Below are 19,767 nucleotides of genomic sequence, written 5' to 3'. Positions count from 1 at the left end.
CATGAAAAGGGGGACGGGGGATTTTTAAAATACCACGAAAGGCCACGCAGGAGGGTGGGGGGGTTAACGAAATGACCACGTGGTCTTTTTCCCTGACTTACAATTTATTGTTGCCACCAAGTCATGAATGAAGCTTTTGCATTTTAGAAATATAGAATGTACTGAAAGTTTAATAATAAAAATGTAGAAATAAAGCTGAATTTTTTACACTTGACAAATATAAAGACTACGCGGTTAAAGTCGCAAGGGGGAGGGGGCTTGGCCAAAAGACCACGAAAGATCATAAAAAGTGGTTAAAACATGACCACGTGGTTTAGGAACGGTCCCTAAGATGCTATCCGTACACCAATCACACAACCCGCACAGGAATAAATTAACTTGCAAGTCAGCTAAAGAAAAGAAAAATTTCACAGTCAATGCAGGCATTTTGACAGCACTTTGTTGGTCTCATTTTCCATCCGACTTACACTGTGTAAAGTGCACAAACACTTGCACGATTGGAAAGGTCTATTGAATAGCACTTTAGATTTATTTTACAACACTAAAAGCTAAAAGAACTCGTGTTCGATTGTGTTTTGGTTTTGCAACTTGAAAAACAGCAACAATAACAAATGTACAAGCAATGAAACGTCACCCGTGGATTGCCTTATATTATTTTATATTTGGTAGTAAATAACAAGAGAAATACACTGAACCGCAGACAAAATGCACGTAAAAGCATATCATAAAACTACAAGGTATACTGCCCTAGGGGTTGTATGAAATAGTGACGTAGGACTAAATGTATATATTATATGCTGCAATAAACTGTTCATAGGCAACACTACCGTTTATATTTGATGGTCGTTATTGTAAAACTAACGATGCATGAATACATGAAAATTTTACCCGAGTAGTAGTTGTGAAAATTCTCATAACTCTCCACTTCAAGCATCTATAGTTCTAAAGAAAACCGATTCCATAATCTTCAGTGTGAAATTCGTGCTACAGGACGCTGATTATCGCACCACCACCGGTAGTATTGAATATTTTGTTGGCCGCGCATAAAATTTGCTCTCCACTGTGCCCTCTAGTAACTGTGCCAGCAAAATATCTTGCAGCATACGATGGTAACTGTTGCTGCCGTATTCAAAATGAAGGTAACATGCTCCGCACTGCCTGCAAGTTGACTCGTATGCAGCTCTCGTTTCTCAATGTCACGTACCTCTAACAGCTATACTCCACTCGCTGTTGTGTGACAAACTAGACTGAAGCCGAATTTTCTACACGCAGTCTTTTGTATCGAGTTCAGAGTAGATTTTTGCCATTAGGGCGTGGCCACACAATTTAGAGAGAAACATACAAACCAAAACACTTTGTTGAGTCAAAATATGTAGGCAGTGGAATTCATTTCGTCCATGTTATTGTTATCTGTGCTCGGGAAGCAAGCCAATAACGAGGGAAATGTATGGGAATGCTTGACCTTGGAACTTTCCCCCTTTTTTCACCATTAAGCAGTAAAGCAACAATGTTGAACATTATATCAAAAAAGTGTTACACATTTTATCTATCCACCGACATATAAATGACTAATATGCATTAAGTCGTTCGCTTGCTATAATCGTTTGAAATCTGACGCAACATTTGCCAGTTTCATTTTCATGTTCACAAAGTGTAATCTAATATAGAAAACAAAGACGTAGTCCTACGTCAAAAATCCGTAACACCTCCCGCATAATCAATATTCCATAACGACATGCTTAACAGCCTATTCGGGGTATAGTCCAAACCGTCTGGGTTAGAAAATAGCGAAAATCGTTCGAATCGAGCTGCGCAATGCCACCCCTGTTTATTAGGGCTGTTAGTTCATAAAATGGTCTATAGTTTACATACCTAACTATCTCACTCTCTTGGTAATATTCCCGATTTCGTCGGTGGATTCTCATATCGAATTGTTTTTAATGGGGTATATATATTTCTGAAGTGTCATTCTCTTCATATTTTTCATAGGTGCTTTGTTTATACCTGATATCTCGTGAAATGCAGCATATTTCGAGTTGGTTGCATAGAATTTTACACCATATCACAATTTAAGGCATAGAGAAAATATCAGTCGCAATCATGGACGTGCTTAGACCAAAAACTGTTCCTCTATCCGACGAAACAATTTTGTGGTTCGAGTTTTTGCTCAAACCAAATTTACTAACAGCGCATCTAGTCAATTCAGCCCCAGGTAAATATACAACAACCCTTTTATAGCAAAGTAAACAACAATATATTCCGCAGATCCTTCTCCAACGGAGTTGATTACTCAGTTCCTGTCGATTGCGCCCGGTAATCAAGATGCGACTGAGCCGAATTCGCCTGAGGCTGATAGTATGAACAAAAACGAGGGACTCAAATACAGCAAGAAACAGTTGGCGTTAAAAATTCTGGCTCTAAAAGTAGCTGCATTTCTACGTTGGGATTTAGACCTGCTAGAAAAGAATCTCCCTCTGCAGAAGCAAATACAATTATTGAGTGATTTATGCAGCGTAACTGCTGGCAAAGCCGTTAATCTACCACTTTCGTTGGTACATGAATGTCCAATCATCGGCCCAGAGGGCTCGAAACATTCTTTGAACTTCGCTTTGACACTTTATCATCGGTGGGTGTTGCGAGCCTTAATGATTCGTGGCTCAGTGGCTAAAAATTCGAAACCGTTTGGCATGGTGGCAGGAGTTACCGATGCAACTCAATATTCAATGAGAGATGAATCGTTTATCAATTTTTTGGAGCCATTTACGAATATAAGCATCGATTTTCTAAATCAGGTGATTTCAGATTCGGAACCGTTCCGTGTTTTGACGTACGATACGTTTGTTGCTCTTGATGCTCATGTTGATGGAGTTCAGCAGAGATTTGATAATGCTTTAGTTATTTCGAATGCCGAACTGAGATCGCAAATCCACTACGATTTGTGTCTATACTACTTATATGCGCAAAAGTATGAGTTGGCGAAGCAGAACATTCTTCTTGCTAAGGAAAATTACGACATAATAAAGCAGGAATACAGTAAGAAATCGAGCAAAACCTTCCTTTACTGCCGTGTTGAAGAAACTCAACTGCAGGGATACATGATGGCATGCGGCGTGACGGGAGGGTCTGTCGGTTTGTTACAAAGGCTCAACGAATCGGTAATGGATCACTATGCAGGTATTGTATCGATTTTGAAAGAGGATAACATCAAACGAGAAATACCCATGACTCAGCGAAAAATTCTCGAGTTGAATGTTGAGGGTTACGTTTCTATGGGTAGCCCGGAAGTAGGAACTAGTGATCAAAAAGAACTAGAACTAGCGGTTGTAGCACTGAACGTTATTCGCCATGTGCTAGATGGCGATAATATTTTGGGATCCAATGTAGCACTTCAGAAGTATCGACAGCAACAGTTAAAACTGATAGAATTAATGCTTCAGTATGGAGAAGAACAGTTCGAGGAGTACAGTTTGACTGAGAGGGAACAGCTGAAAAAGTATTTTATTCGTACTCTTAGTCTTCTCGGAAATTCCAATGGTGTTGAAACAATTTTGAAAAATTATCAAAAGCTGGTTTCATTGCAGGAGTTCGAAGATTTAAAAAAGCAGAAGACTAAGGATGATGTACAGTTTACCGGTATTGGGATACAGGCAGACTGGACTGTATGTGAATCTAAGAGTAAGTATGATTAAATTTTCATTTCGTTCGGCATATCATAAAGGTCACAAAACTTTTTAATTCAATTTAAATTATTATTCGTATTAGTAAGGCATACCTTAATATATTTTTTAGTGCTCCGCTTAGACGTCGGTACCTACGAGCGACAGTTGATTACTTGTACACATGCTAGTGGTGTTCGCAAAATGCTAGTTAAACTGGCCGGAACTAATCCAACAAAACCTCTTTGGAGCATCAATCCTAGCTGGTCCATTCCGCTGCCAATGAAGCAACTTTTAATGTCTCTGCAGCGTGGATTCTTGCAGGACTTTGCATACATTCTAGTTGGTAAATCAAGAGAGCTTGCAGCAAAGAAGGACTATTCGGCAGCAATTGCGCTGCTAACTTGTTTGAAGAGTGAAACTACTAGGCAAGATCTAGCGAATAACCCACTCGTGCAAAAATTGGGAAAACTCGCAGCATGGGAAGGTCTACTAATTCAAATTCAACAGGTGTTGGATGAATGGCCCAAGAAACCTACGGACCAAGCTCAATTTCTACGAAACTGTAAACAATGTTTGAATGCTAGTAACAACAACGACGTGGCGCCACGGGCGAAAATTCTCGAACATTGTGCAGTCATGTTATTGAATTTTAGCGATTGGAATAGTCTATTGAACCCAGATAAGCGATACCCTGCATTGGAACTATGCTTTGCTGTAACACAGGCTTTTTTGGATATAGAGAAGTTCAAAGGAACCAAAAAGACAAGTCGCGAAGCATGGGATCTTATATTGCCTATGTTCATAAACCAGCAAACGTCCCGACAACGTCACGCGACAGATAATTCGGCAGGGCTACAATTGTTCTTATCGAAGCTACGGGAGCCTCTAGTTATTTCCATAGTTCTTTCTTTGCTGGCTCGTCTTCACAACATCCTAAAGGATGAGACAAATCTTGATATCAATGCAGAATACATGTTTCTATGGCCTACCAATGTTAGCAAGTAAGTTATGCGAAACAGTTTTAACTATAAATACTTAATGGAATTTTAATTGCAGTCCTGCTGTTTACAACATCAAAATGGTTGCGGAAACGTTAAACAATTTATTACTGCAGTCATTAAAATTCTATCCAAATAACGTACCATGGATTAAGTTGAAAGGTGACTTGGAATTCTGTTCTGGTAACTATGAAGCAGCCATGCGCTACTATGTAACAGCGCTCATTTCCGGTTCGGAATATTGCACTATACACCTGCAGAGGCCACTTTTGGATGATTTCATTGTTCGAAGAATGATAAAATGTTGCTCCAATCTAGGCTGCTTCATGCAGGCTGCAGTGTTGTGCCAGTTTTTGGATGAAACTGATTACGGGTTAGCATTTAAAAGTATTAGCGAGAAAACATCTAGCTTTTCGGACGCTATGGATTCGTACTACGGCTGTATCTGGGACCCGACGTTATTGGAATTTATTGTTAACTGGCATTTCAAAAAAGGAGAGCACAAACGCCGGCTCCAAGCAGTAAGTACTGTAGGATATTTTTCACGCGTAAACTTTTCTCTCTTGCTTGGGCTGTGTATTGTTATCTTTTGTGATTATTTAAATTTTTTTTTGAATGCCTAATTCAGTTCTATATCTTTTCAGATTTCTTACTTAGGCCAGCTTGAGCTTAATGCTAACAACAACGAGGAAATTAAACGTGAAGCAGCAGCCATACGAAAAACACATTTTCTGCGATCTCTTGCTAAACAATATATGTTGTAATTCAAATAAATTCGATGCGTTCGAGCGATTACAAGTTTATTGGAGATAAATTTGACATGAAACAATACTTATTATTATAAATAATGAACTGGTATCTTATTTTTATTTGGGTTTTCGTCCCGGCTTCCCTCCTGTTTTTACTTTTTTGGATGCTGGAGTTTTCTTCTCTTCAGGCTTTCGTTTTTGAGTTGGGGTCGATGGGAGAACTTTGAAGAAAGAATCAAGACGCCCTTGAGTTGCTGTTGATTTTGTTTTTAAAATTTTCTTAGCTCCCGCACGAATGCGATCTTCGTTGAATTGACGATCGCCACATAAGAATTTTACCAAGCCTTCTTCGTCCGGTTCGCTCCATTTTAATTCAATTTTCTCCGGATGGGTCACATCCGGTTCCTTGAATAGTTGTCGCGCCTGCTTATAGTTCCAGTCTTCCGGTATAATATATTTCTTGGTGTCGATGTTTTCAATAATTTTTTCAATTGACCGATACTTATTAATTAATTCGATAGCTTTTTTTGGCCCAATGCCACGAATGCTGTCGCAATAGTCACATCCTAGTAAAATACAAAGATCGATGAATTCATCCTGGTTTAATTCGAAACCCTTTAGGAGTTTTTCATAGTTAAACTCTTGCACTGGCATTTTGCGTGCCTCACTGAATGTCAAATGCCTCAGCAGGATGCTCGAGCCAAACGTGAGTGCGTCCATATCTTCAGTGGCGGTTGCATAAACTTTTCCGCCTTTTACCAATGCGGCACATTGTGCTTCTGCTTCGCATGGTGCATCCACGAACGGTACCCCCATCAGCTTCAATAATTCTTTAGCTTCATTCGAATGTTGTTTGGTTACTTTCACTAAGCGTCTGTTGAATTTATCAATATCCTCGGTTGCTCCAGCTTCAGTTGCTTTGTCCAATGCTTTTTGAGCTTCTTCACGTTTCTCGGCACGTTTACTTAATTCGCCAGATTTAAGCTCTGGAGGTTTGCCGTCAAAGACATAAACGGGCTTTATACCATTTTCCAAAAGGCGTATAGTGCGGTAAAAAGTTCCCATTAAATGGGAGGTCGTTTCTCCGTCCACTGATGTCAGCTGGGCTCCTTCTGCTCGAACAGCGATAAGGAACTGGTATAAGCACATAGAGGCATCGATCGCAACTTTTCTCCCTGCGACATATATAAACATAAAATTTATTTGTCATGATGTTAATTTAGTAGTTGTATTAGGTTTACCGAAAAAGTTTTTGATCTCTCCTTCCTTGACGGCAAATGGAGCCACGTCTGCAATAAGCTGCGATAGACCTTTAATTCCCATGGTAGCGTGTTTTTAACTTTCAGGTTTGATTTAATAAGTCTTTCACAAATAATATTTTGCAACAATTAGAAATCACAATGCTCATGAAATAATTTGAGCAAGCATATAGCAAAATTTAGTACATGTAGGTACTTGGAAACACTGGTTGTTTTCCGCCAAAACAACTGTTTGACGGAAAACTTGACTGAAAGGCAGAGATGCCAGATGGTTTTGAAAAATAACTGCAACTGCTCAAAAAACTAGAAATACTCAGAGGGAGAGATGTGCAAAGATAATGTTGTGAGCCTAAGGGGAGACATCTGGCTTCTTACTCTTCTTACTCACCCACCTCGATGATCCCTGTTGTATTTTTCGTAAGTGATGCCATTCACTCGGAAAATACTTGAATGTTTTTAATGCTTTTTATCAGTATTATGCATAATTCCTCTTGCAGGCGATAGTTTTACCGTCTGAGGTTTACCGGAGAATCTGCATCTTTATTATCCTTAAAACCAAACGTGTCGTCCATCAATGATTATGATTTAATTGACCCATCTGAATTGTACTCTCCGCACAAACAATATGCCTCAACAGGTATGTTCCAAACTTAATCCAGAACGGATTCAAAAGTATAAATAAGCTTACACTATACTATTTACCTAAGACAAGACGTGACAGCTGGTCACCGTTACATTCAACCAATTTGAACCGGCTGCTGATTGGCTGAATTCGATAACGCAATCGTCACGTAGAAAATACAACGAGGTTACTTTTCACTGTAAAGCAGTGATGCTGGAGAGTCATAACTTAGCTATTATAATTGTTCATAAATAATGATGCAAAAGTATGCAAGGTACATGTATTACCGAGTAATGTATTTCACTGTTATAACTTTAAAAATGCATTGATTAATCGTTTTTTACTATTTCGGTTGAAGTCCAAGAAACTTAGAAAGAAAAAATTTGGGTACCAAGAAACTTAGGAAGAAAAAATTTGATAATAGAAGTATGCTTTATTGAAAAAAATTAATAAATAAGAATTGAGTATCATTCGCCTATATATTGCAATTTTAATTTGTTTTATTTTCATTGACCGGCAGAAGTTGTTAAAAATAATCATTCTGGCATCAACGGTATGGAACGTTCAAAAACATTTCGACGGGGTTGACGGCCGTTACGAAAAGAAAAATAAGAAGCCAGCTGTCGCGTCTTGTCTTAGCTATTGACCTCCGACATTGAGCAGCGGTATGCTGTTATTATGCTTCACGCAAAACAGTATTAACTCTTTGCGCACTTTTAGATCTTTTGGTAATTGATATAAGTGATGATCCGAATCTCTTACTTGTACTTTATTTTGAATGTTCACTTGAAAATATTTTAGATTATAACAGGTGACATCATAAAAATACATAAATCAAAACAACGAAACATGTTGTTCAGCAACACTGCCAGCAAGCCTGATGATAAATTTTAACGCACTCGGGGTTGTCAATTTCAACCAATAAGCGAGTGGTTCCCAATATGGATGCAAATCTTAATCTATACCCAGTTGTCTCTCCTTAGTTGTGAGCACCCCTTTGGCATCACGCCTTGTTTCAAGAGCTAACACCTCAACATATGTGTAAACGAGATAGCACATCACCGCTTCTTTTCATACATATTCATCTTACTGCTGACAGCGGGCACAAATTAATTTGAGCCCAGGACATGAGTTCATTGTCATTCACTGTTACTCGGTATAGGGATGCCAAAGGCTCGGTTGTGAGCAAGCACTTGACGTAGTTCGATAACTTGTAAGCTAGAAAACTTGTTCACTCCTCGTGTAAAATTGTGACTAATAACTCCTTTTAACAGTTTCCCTGATGAAGGCACCAACAAGTGCAGAAATGAAACTATCCCGAAAAAAATAATATGAAAAAACCTTAAAACTTGCTGTGATTGTACTTGTTTATACCATAATTTAAGTATGTTTTTCATGGTATTTAAACATATCAATTTTACATTGAATATTATTGTCCAGAACAATAAAAAACATTGTTTTGCCATTTTTACCATGAAAAAGGGTGTTTTTATGCATTTTAATAGCATTTTCCCATACACTTAGAAGTCACATACACACTAAGATCACAGAAAAACAGACGTGCCGCTTGATGACGATTTCATCGACCAGAAAAATAACGATAATTTTGAAATTTTGCTTAGTGGGCAATAATGCTGCTAGTGTCGGTATAAGCAAGCGTGCACATTCATTAACAAAGACAAGAACCATCAGTAATGCCGCTTGTGTTGATTTAAGCAAGCGTGCACACCAATTAGCCAAAACCCTCCCAGCTGGTCTCGAGGTACGATGTTGGCGTAACAAGCCAGTCGTAGGTTCAAGTCTCGGCTCGGGAGAGACTGTTTGTGTCAGTAGGATCGTAGCGCTAGCCCCGCAATTGTCCTGTACACTTAACAGTTGGCTGCGAAGTCTGTGTATAATAAAAAGAAGGTCGAGTTCCGAATCGGAAAGTTGCGCCAAGGCTTTGCTTTTGCACACCCATTAGCAAAGACAAAAACCGTTTTACGAAAATATGTTAGTATAGCTCACATGGTGGCATATTATCACCGAGTACGGTAAAAAAAATTACCGAGATTTCAACAGCTGAGATCTCGGTAAAAATGTCGGGTAATACATCAAAATACCGAGATTCTGTAGAACCAATAATTGACAGCTTGTCAAGTTTTAACGAGATTATCAGTAATAATTTACCAGGATACTCATGAAATAATGCCGAAACTCGTTTTAATTGCGAATGCGATTTTTCAAATAAATCCAGAAAATGATCAAAACGATTGATTATCCGTATAATTTTATTATTCATTAAGTTAAATGATTCAATGATTACAGCATTGGTATAAACGGAAGAGTTGTGTTGCTTCCTGAAAATAAAACAACATCCATCACTCTGAAACTTCCATCCTGCGAAGCGAGCCGTGACCCTACAAAATTGAGTAAAAAAAGAATTAATTGTTTTCTTCTAGTGCTTTTTTCAATAAACACAAACAAGATCTGAGAGAAAATAGTGTATACTAACTCAATCAATCTGAATATTACAGATTTCTCCGTAATGATAATTAACCGCAGCACCTGCTGCTTTCACGTTCAAACCGATTCACTAACAAAACTAACAAAACTGATCGTTATTTTGACACTTCTTTTTTTCGGAATCTCGGTAAGAGTTTTTTTATTCGACGAGATCTCGGTTAAATGATGTTCGGTATTTTAATTCACTAGTTCACTGAACTCGGAAATTGGGTTGTTTAGCTACTCGCAGATTTCTGATTTTTATGAATCAGATGAAAGAGTATAATTTTCTGAGCAAAACGTGATTTTTGAAAATTTTATATCATTGTTCTTCGATTTTTAAATGAAAAATAAAAATCGCTCCAAATCGCTACAATTACAGTTGGTATAAGGGCGAACTGTCATTGTAGCGATTTCGAGCGACAGCTGGGAGGGTTTTGGCTAATTGGTGTGCACGCTTGCTTAAATCAACACAAGCGGCATTACTGATGGTTCTTGTCTTTGTTAATGAATGTGCACGCTTGCTTATACCGACACTAGCAGCATTATTGCCCACTAAGAAAAATTTCAAAATTATCGTTATTTTTCTGGTCGATGAAATCGTCATCAAGCGGCACGTCTGTTTGTCTGTGATCTTAGTGTGTATGTGACTTCTAAGTGTATGGGAAAATGCTATTAAAATGCATAAAAACACCCTTTTTCATGGTAAAAATGGCAAAACAATGTTTTTTATTGTTCTGGACAATAATATTCAATGTAAAATTGATATGTTTAAATACCATGAAAAACATACTTAAATTATGGTATAAACAAGTACAATCACAGCAAGTTTTAAGGTTTTTTCATATTATTTTTTTCGGGATGGTTTCATTTCTGCACTTGTTGGTGCCTTCATCAGGGAAACTGTTAAAAGGAGTTATTAGTCACAATTTTACACGAGGAGTGAACAAGTTTTCTAGCTTACAAGTTATCGAACTACGTCAAGTGCTTGCTCACAACCGAGCCTTTGGCATCCCTATACCGAGTAACAGTGAATGACAATGAACTCATGTCCTGGGCTCAAATTAATTTGTGCCCGCTGTCAGCAGTAAGATGAATATGTATGAAAAGAAGCGGTGATGTGCTATCTCGTTTACACATATGTTGAGGTGTTAGCTCTTGAAACATGGCGTGATGCCAAAGGGGTGCTCACAACTAAGGAGAGACAACTGGGTATAGATTAAGATTTGCATCCACTTTGGGAACCACTCGCTGATTGGTTGAAATTGACAACCCCGTGTGCGTTAAAATTTATCATCAGGCTTGCTGGCAGTGTTGCTGAACAACATGTTTCGTTGTTTTGATTTATGTATTTTTATGATGTCACCTGTTATAATCTAAAATATTTTCAAGTGAACATTCAAAATAAAGTACAAGTAAGAGATTCGGATCATCACTTATATCAATTACCAAAAGATCTAAAAGTGCGCAAAGAGTTAATACTGTTTTGCGTGAAGCATAATAACAGCATACCGCTGCTCAATGTCGGAGGTCAATAGCTAAGACAAGACGCGACAGCTGGCTTCTTATTTTTCTTTTCGTAACGGCCGTCAACCCCGTCGAAATGTTTTTGAACGTTCCATACCGTTGATGCCAGAATGATTATTTTTAACAACTTCTGCCGGTCAATGAAAATAAAACAAATTAAAATTGCAATATATAGGCGAATGATACTCAATTCTTATTTATTAATTTTTTTCAATAAAGCATACTTCTATTATTTTATATCATTGTTCTTCGATTTTTAAATAAAAAATAAAAATCGCTCCAAATCGCTATAATTACAGTTGGTATAAGGGCGAACTGTCATTGTAGCGATTTCGAGCAGATTTAGTTCGTGATTTAAAAATTGAATGACAACGATAGAAAATTTTTTAAAATCACATTTTGCTTAGAAAATGCAACTCTTTCAGATGACATAAAAAACTGATATAGCTAAACATCCCAATTTCCTTTTTTTACGGATTTTTTCGGCAAACAAATTTACGGTATTACGGTAAACATATTCGGTTTCCGATTTCTCAGTAAATTTTTTACGGTACAACGGAAAACGAAAACGTTTTCAAGTAGTACGGTATTTTACTTTACCGAGAAAACATTATGCAGTTGAGTGTATACATTTAGAAGTCACTGACAATGGTTTCATTGTCACTGGTAAAATCAACAACAAAAAACATGGTAATGACAAAAACCGTTTGCGTGCTTACAGTAAAAAAAAACATATATTTTATGGTTATAGTAAAAAAAAACATTGTTCATTAAATGTTCTCACCGAGGGGCGAGACAGCTTTCATCTGAGTTACTCTTATGCTTGGGAGTAACTCTAATTAACCCAATATTACTCCGAAATTTTCTGATGATTCACATCTTCGATTACCTTGAAAAAAGAAAAATATATGAGCGGTGAGACCGAGCAACATTAATGTTTATATTCGCGGTGGAAAAAAGTTTAAGGATGGATATTCAGAGACACGAGAGTTATTCAGATTTGCTCTTTATTTCTAACGTTCTCTCAGAAAAACTCGGAAAAACTGAAATTTAATCACTTTTATCTAAGTTACTCTTTTGCTTGGGAGTTACTCTAATTTACTCAATATTACTCCGAAACTCTCAGATGATTCACATCTTTGATTACCTTGAGAGCAAGAAATATATATGAACGGTGGGACCGAGCAACATTGATGTGTATATTTGCGGTGTGAAAAAATTTTAGGGATGGATATTCAGAGACATGAGAGTTACTCATATTTGCTCTTAATTTTTCAGGTATTCTCAGAAAAACTCGGAAAAACTCAAATTTACTCACTGTCTTACCCCTCGGTTCTCACCGCAAAATACATCGTATTGCCTTTCTCCTAGAAAGGTATAGCAATCACTGGAAAAACCAAAGGTATAAAAGTGGTCCCAATGGCCGAATGTCATATACCACGCGACCCCTTTCGACGAACTGAGCATTTTCTGTATGTATGTATGTATGTGTGTATGTGTGTGTGTGTGCATGTGCAACTTTTTTTTCTCACTCACTTTTCTCAGAGCTGGCTGGACCGATTTTCATGAAATTAATTGCAAATGAAAGGTCTAGTTGCGCCATAGGTTGCTATTGAATTTCATTGTAATCGGATTGTAACTTTGTCCGTTGTTCATAAAAATGTGAAATCACATAATGAAAGTAAACATATTGACTTCCGCCTAACGATCACTGGCTAATTAAAAGGTAGAAAAGTGATCCAAATGGCCACCTGTCATATACACTCGACTCAGTTCGACGAATCGAGCATTTTCTGCATGTATGCATGTATAGGTGTATAGGTTTGTGTGTGGGTGTGTATGTGTGTATGTGCACCTTTTTTTCGCACTCACTTTCCACAGAAATGGTCTGACCGATTCTTTCTACCTAGGTGTCAAATGAAGGGTCTATTTGCCGTTTAGGTTGCTATTGAATTTCATTGTAATTAAACTTTTAGTTTTGGCGCTGCGTCAGAATGTGAAAAGCGCTCTTATATCTCAGAAGCTATGAACATAGTTGAATTCAAATTAATGGGCTTTTAAACACTTAAACAATGAATTACATAATGTTTAAACATGTGGTTTGAAAGTTATAGAAAGAAACGTAACCCGCAGACTGTTCAAAACTATAGCTACGATCAAAATATGTGGCCTCAACATAATTTAAATTTGATATTGCACTATTTCAATGTTTGCGGCCTTGCTTGGGATTGAAGTTGAAATTAAAAGTCATTTCCATCATTTCACTTTTTGCCTTTCTCCTAGAAAGGTATAGCAATCACTGCAAAAACTAAAGGTATAAAAGTGCTCAAAAGGGCCGAATGTTGTATATCACTCGACTCAGTTCGACGAGCTGAGCATTTTCTGCATGTGTGTGTGTAACGCTCCCCTAATCTCACTTCTCAGAGATGGCTGCACCGATTTCAATGAAATGAATTGCAAATGAAAGGTCTAGTTGCCCTATAAGACCCCATTGAATTTATTTGTAATCTGATTTCTAGTTTAGAGGTTATGTATCAAAATGTAAAAATCACGAAACATTAATATCTCAGAAACTACAAAACCGATTTGAACAAAATTACTTTCAAATGAACGGGCTACCTAAAAAACCCTTAACTTTTCAATTTTATGAAGGTTGAACATGTGGTTCAGAAGTTATGGAAAGAAACGTGTTCTGGAGACTACTTAAACTCATTCACTTTTCTCAGCGATGGCTGAACCGATTTCCACAAAATTAGTGTCAAATAAAAGGTCTAGCTGCCTCATAACACCCTATTGAATTTTGCTGTAATCGGACTGTAGCTTCGTCTGGAATGTATCGAAATGTGAAAATCACGAAACTTCATTATCTTAGAAACTACACAACCGATTTGAACAATATTTAAGGCTATTTAAGGGTTAACTGATGAAATATGATTGAACACGTGGTTTCAAAGTTTGGCTGCCCTATACGTTCCCTTTTCATTTGATTGTAATCAAACTTAAGCAACCGTTATGTATTAAATTGTTGAAACAACGAAAGTCTATTATCTCAAGTATTACACGACTTATTTGAACATAACTAGTGTCCTACAAACGAGTCATCTCTCACAATTACAAATAACAAGCTTCATAACAATTTGATATGCTGTTCAAAAGTTTTGGAAAGAAATAAAAAATCAAAGACTATTCAAAACTATACCTGCTTTGATCAATATACAACATGAAACACATGACATTTTACGTTAATCAGACACCTACCATTCGATTTCTGAGGCTTTTTTACTCAAAATAAGATAAAATTTGACTACCACCATTAATACTCAGAAATAATCGATATTATTTTGCTTTGTGGAATATACTAAAACTATGCCAAAACCGGTTTCGCAGAATCACCGTTTTGAGCTCAGTTTTTGTCCGGTTAAAGATCTGTTTTCTTTCAAAAGATGAATAAAAAGATACTAATATGTGGACAAACTCTTAGAATTTTGATATTTGGCCTCAAAACAAAATGGCGTCGAAAAAACCACAAAAATTACCGGTTTTCCAAAAATTCAAAATGGCGCCATTGTTGCCCCTTAAGTTGAAATATGTTCAAACTCAGGGAAATTTATTTTCGCATCAAACTTCATCAAAAAATCGAACATAGGAGCCAAGGCAAAAAAATTATTGCACTGTGTAATCAATGTCCAATTTTTTTTGCTTCTCAAGATTTCACCCCTTTTCGTCTCAGAAACAATTTCCGGTTACGCCCTTGCATCATACAAGTAAAATAACAAAACGAAATATTTAATACTAACTAACTAATTCTAGTGGCGTCATTATTTACGAAAGCACCTATTTTTTAATCCTTCTGGAGATTTAGATTTCTGAAGATTCAGATTTTTAGTTCTTCTGGAGGTTTAGATAATAGACTATGTCAGTTTCATTAATAATCCCTAAAATTTTCTTAGGGGCCACGAAGCTCTTCGTGCTGTGCAAAGGGGCTACGAACTTCCTGTGCTTGACAAAAAGAGGTCACAAGGCCAAAAATGTTGGGTGCCACTATAATAGAAGTTTTCATAATTTTGTTTTCAGTTTAATTTTTTTTGTCCCTGGAAACGATTCAAACACATTTTTTTTGAATAGTAGGTACATGTTCGTAAAAATAAATAAAATGCTTTAAAATACATATTTTACAGTAACTTTTAAACGTAGTTTCTTTCGCAATTTTAGCTATCGCTTTCGCTCAAGGAATAAGTACACTTAGGTCGTTTTCTAGGCGGTTTTTACGCGGATTCCGGAGTTTATGCGGTATTTTTTTTACGCGGATTTCGGTTTCTCTTCACTCGGATTCCGGAATTTACGCGGTTTTTTACGCGGATTCCGGAATTTACGCGGTTTTTTTACGCGGCAAGTATCCCCCGCGTAAAAAGTGGCTTTAGTGTATTTTGTCAACCATGTCAATATCATCTTCAAAGCTAAGAAGCATATGAGACTTCGAGCATAGATGTAATACTGAAGCTAAGCTTCGTCGCCATAAAGAACGATAATTTCCATTCAAATACCTTCTAGTCATCATTTGACATCACAGTTTGAAACGCTGTTTTGCAATCTTGAACAAGATACTACCAGACCGAGTATTCGAATTCATTCACTTGTGTCAAACTGGATGACAGTTGTCACTGTCGCCAGAGAGCTTTAAGTGCGGTGTGGATATCCCCACGTCTCCAACAATTCCTATCAATCACACTCGACGAACTCCAACGCTCTCTATCAACCAACATGTACTTCGTTTTTGTCAAGTTCGCATTTGTCAAGGATCTTATAAAGGGTATAGTTTTGGTCCATTGTGGACCACCCTTAACAAAAACTCACTGGTACGCTCCAATGAAAGATTTTTGCAAAGGCTTCAGTCTATGATACAAGATACGGGGGAGTATTTAGGCGAGAAGTGGTTGAGAAGTTTTACGTCAAGATAATTCGTTGGGTTGCACTGAACAGCTGTTCGCTCTAGACTTTAAATAGTTCGGCTTAAAGACCACCCTTTTCTGCTGCCCCGTGGCTCAACTATCCAAAAAACTTTTTTAACCTCTGCTAAACTCGTTGGATCTACAGGCTATCAATTAGCCTTAATTACATTCCCGTCGATGTAATCAAGTTTCTTCTCATGTCGTTGTACAAGGCAGTTATTGGTACATTACGATTCCTGATTACTATAAATCTCATAGAAACTACTCGTATCTTGCATGGAGAAGCATATCTCATTTTTTGCAAGAGTTCGAAAGCAGTGCTACTAGCTTGTGGGCCTGGTTATTCACAAGCATCGTTGCGTGCGGTTACCGCGGTCGTACCCAGAAGTCAGAACCTTATTGCTTGATCGTATCGCTATTCTACTTCCACTGTTCCTTCTGGTTCACCGATCTGCTCATCAACTCTTCAGGTGCATTCAATAGCAACTTCGTCAACAAACAACCGTCAGATGGACATCCTCGAATAATTTGTGTACGTTCGACGATTGTTGACACACAAATATGTTTTACGCCCTCATGAATGCCTGCTCGAGTTTCTGAATGTGATAAATGCCTAATTCCTAATCAGGTTAGTATTTATGAATTATCATGTCAAAAAAATGCGTAAAACTATGATTGAGTATTTCATTTATTTCCCAAATATGATACAAATGTAATATAGACAAACTATGAATCTTAAATCTATAAATTTACAGCAGGTTTAGTAATGCGAAAAACATTCTTTCATCCTACAGGCTCAGATATAAATATCCAATTCAGTATAGAGAAAATTCCAGCCGAGCCAGAGTGCTGATTGGCTACACATAGAAATTGTTCTTGTTTTTATTTTATGATTTCCAAAAAGACTCTGCGCATTATTATCAGTAACAGAATGAATAGATAGAGTGGCGCAGAGAGAAATTCAGTCAAAACAGCAACACGGTTTTTTTATGTATCCATTAAAATATTTTTCTGGCAGCCCCTTTTTGCGCAAGTTTCAGTTGACTTCAACGGTGTGTTGTTATTGTCAGAGTGAATAGATCGTTATTGTATTTAAATTTAAAACAAGTTCGTTTGATAAAGTTTGATAGAGATAGATAAAATGAAGTGCGTTTTGTGTAGTAACAAAAAAAAAAACAAAAAACAGTAAGGAATGTGAGTTTTTTTCGGTTCCCGAAGAATCCGATTGTGAGGAAACAGTGGATGGATTTTTGTTGTCTCCCAGCAGACTATTTCATTGACGAAAACACCCGACTTTGTAGTGTAAGTAAATTAGAAAATAATTACAAGTGATGAATAAATAGTTTTTTTTTGTCATTCTGAACAGCTTCAATTTAATTACGAGCAAGACCTGCACGTGGCCAAAGCCGGCGGGAGGCTAAGAGCTATGCCGGGTGTGCTCCCGGTTTTCCAAATTGTGCCGGATTTTAGTGAAACAAACCAGGACGATTGCATGGAAGAGGTTTGTTTTACTTTATGTGTGTTTTGTTTTTTTGACTAAAGTTAATCCTATATTGTAGCCTTGCGACGTTGAAACTGTTGCTGCTGCTGAGACTTCTGCTGTTGCTGGGACTAATAAGCGAACGCTAATAAGTTTGACAGCCGTTCCATGGCAGTATAGCTTATGTCGTAGTTTCTTGCGTATAAAACATAAAAAAATGAAATTGAGGCAAATAAACTGTTATTTTTTTCGTACTTTTGTCTAATTGTTACCAGGAAACGATTCATTCAAATAAACAAAATGAAAAAAAAAATTCAATTTATGAAAAACTTTTTTTTAATGATTACGATACTTTTTCCAACAAATCTAGCGAACAGCAATGTTTGTTTACTTTGCTCGTTAGGTACAGCGTTTGACGGTTCGTTTGGTTTTTCTGGTTTCAGACTCTGCGTCACTCTATCTATTCACTCTGATCAGTAATAAATATCAATAAAACTAAATGTGATTCAGTTTCGTGTTTCGGACACTGCAAATTTGTTTTCTTGGTAAAGTTGGCACCAAATCGGGTTATTCGCGTTGAAAGAGATTTTGAAGGCTGTTCGCACCTACGTGAACTCTCATATGCAATTGTCAGAATGTGCGTGATGACAAAAGCAAAAATATTTCCTTCCTTCTTTTTCGCATGCAAAAACCAAACAAATATCAGCAACGCCGTCAACGCGAAATGGCTAGCGTTCTATGCATTTTTTGCTCATTTTTGTTTCAAATATTAGCGAGCCATTCTACAGTTAGGATTGACTGGCATGAAGTGAGTCGTATATATCCATAGAAAACCAACGTTTCTATTAGGGATGGTGTTTTAATGTTTTGTTTAATGTCTAACTATATATTAATATAACTATATATCAATAAGACTTTTTACAGGAGATCTAAGTTTTGTCAGTTTCAGATCGGTGCAAACAGTTTTAGCGTTTTTTTAGTCATATTAAGTAATTTTCAGTTGCAAAATAAACTGAAACAATCTGGTAATGCTAAATAATAACTGATTGTACTAAACTAATTTATGTAGAGCTTTTCGCTCACTGACTTTCACTTTTATATCATATCAAAAGAATATCTGTATCAACCAACTTGAAACAATGCACTTAGACGATGCTACGATATACTAACGAATTAGAGTTATTTTTTTCCATTTACCGATGGAAGTCAACTTTGGTATTATTTTCGCTTATTGTAAGCTAGTAGAAATCTTTCGATAGATACAATTATGATTATTGTAGTTAAGTATTAAGTTAAAAAGTGAAAAAATATGCATTGTGCATACAAGTAGGTAATAGTTAAACATTGGGTAATAAATTAGAGGTATTATAAACAAATGGGTCAATAAATAAGAGCAGTTAAGTAGAATACGTGTTTAGGTTGAAGATCTATGAGAAAAGAAGAAAGAGAATGACCCAACCACAGACTAACAGACGTAACACTGGAACCTAGCTCCATCGCCACAGAAAAACGATCATTTTAAATTTCCAATCGACAGTCATCGCGCGAAAACGCCGTCTGGGGCGCTGTCATGCAATTTCATTCATATTTTGTGGTTCCCCATTTGACACATGCAGTAACGCTAGCGCTGATGTCAAAATACATGACGCAGCGCGAACACGGCAGCAGATGGTGCTAGTGTTACTAATGTAAGGTACTAGAATCATCCGGACGATGATTTTATTGAACATTTGTTCGAAGTGTTATGTCTGTTAGTCTGTGACCCAACAGTGCACAACATTTGGTGCTACTTAGACTCTCATTTGGGTCATATAACGTAGGTACATAACATGAAGTCTTTCGGTTCAATGATGATGATAGACAACTAACAACAACAATAACACCAGCGCTTTTGTACTGGATAGTTTCCTTGCTCTCGATGACTGATTGTATTCTATAAACAGGTGAAAGGGGCAGTGACTGGGAGGTTTCACATAGGCATCAAAAGAAGGGTATTTGAAGATTTCCGCCGCCTGTAAATATAATGAAAATAAATGGATA

At 37.1% G+C, this 19,767-nt stretch overlaps 3 protein-coding genes across 3 annotated transcripts in view; 1 reads left to right on the top strand and 2 right to left on the bottom strand.

Annotated features, from left to right (window-relative positions):
* Positions 1-1,961: 1,961 nt before the first annotated feature.
* On the top strand, positions 1,962-5,509 carry LOC129724186 (integrator complex subunit 8). The gene is made up of 5 exons (XM_055678870.1): positions 1,962-2,212; positions 2,266-3,675; positions 3,790-4,660; positions 4,716-5,178; positions 5,302-5,509. The coding sequence occupies exons 1-5, from the start codon at positions 2,101-2,103 to the stop codon at positions 5,419-5,421; spliced, it is 2,976 nt and encodes a 991-aa protein (XP_055534845.1). The 5' UTR covers positions 1,962-2,100; the 3' UTR covers positions 5,422-5,509.
* Positions 5,437-6,900, bottom strand: LOC129724187 (flap endonuclease 1). The gene is made up of 2 exons (XM_055678872.1): positions 6,648-6,900; positions 5,437-6,581 (listed from the first exon to the last, which is right to left on the bottom strand). Exons 1-2 carry the CDS (start codon positions 6,727-6,729, stop codon positions 5,524-5,526), a joined length of 1,140 nt encoding a protein of 379 aa, XP_055534847.1. The 5' UTR covers positions 6,730-6,900; the 3' UTR covers positions 5,437-5,523.
* A 10,017-nt stretch (positions 6,901-16,917) lies between these two features.
* LOC129721310 (MOXD1 homolog 1) overlaps positions 16,918-19,767 on the bottom strand; it is a 74,934-nt gene continuing 72,084 nt past the window's right edge. Inside the window, exon 6 of the mRNA XM_055673744.1 lies at positions 16,918-19,739. Coding sequence (XP_055529719.1) covers positions 19,572-19,739 — 168 coding nt within the window. The 3' untranslated portion in view covers positions 16,918-19,571. The remainder of the gene's footprint in view (positions 19,740-19,767) is intronic.

The sequence above is a fragment of the Wyeomyia smithii genome, chromosome 2 (assembly GCF_029784165.1).
Source record: "Wyeomyia smithii strain HCP4-BCI-WySm-NY-G18 chromosome 2, ASM2978416v1, whole genome shotgun sequence".
NCBI classification, from domain to species: domain Eukaryota; kingdom Metazoa; phylum Arthropoda; class Insecta; order Diptera; family Culicidae; genus Wyeomyia; species Wyeomyia smithii.
This window is presented reverse-complemented; position numbering and strand designations above follow the sequence as displayed.

Excerpts from the sequence above, each read along its gene's own strand:
- LOC129724186 (XM_055678870.1), top strand. The coding sequence starts at position 2,101 with ATGGACGTGCTTAGACCAAAAACTGTTCCTCTATCCGACGAAACAATT. Across the intron at positions 4,661-4,715 it reads TGGCCTACCAATGTTAGCAA|TCCTGCTGTTTACAACATCA; the intron begins GTAAGTTATGCG and ends TTTTAATTGCAG. Across the intron at positions 5,179-5,301 it reads ACAAACGCCGGCTCCAAGCA|ATTTCTTACTTAGGCCAGCT; the intron begins GTAAGTACTGTA and ends ATATCTTTTCAG.
- LOC129724187 (XM_055678872.1), bottom strand. The coding sequence starts at position 6,729 with ATGGGAATTAAAGGTCTATCGCAGCTTATTGCAGACGTGGCTCCATTT. Across the intron at positions 6,582-6,647 it reads AGAGATCAAAAACTTTTTCG|GGAGAAAAGTTGCGATCGAT; the intron begins GTAAACCTAATA and ends TATATGTCGCAG.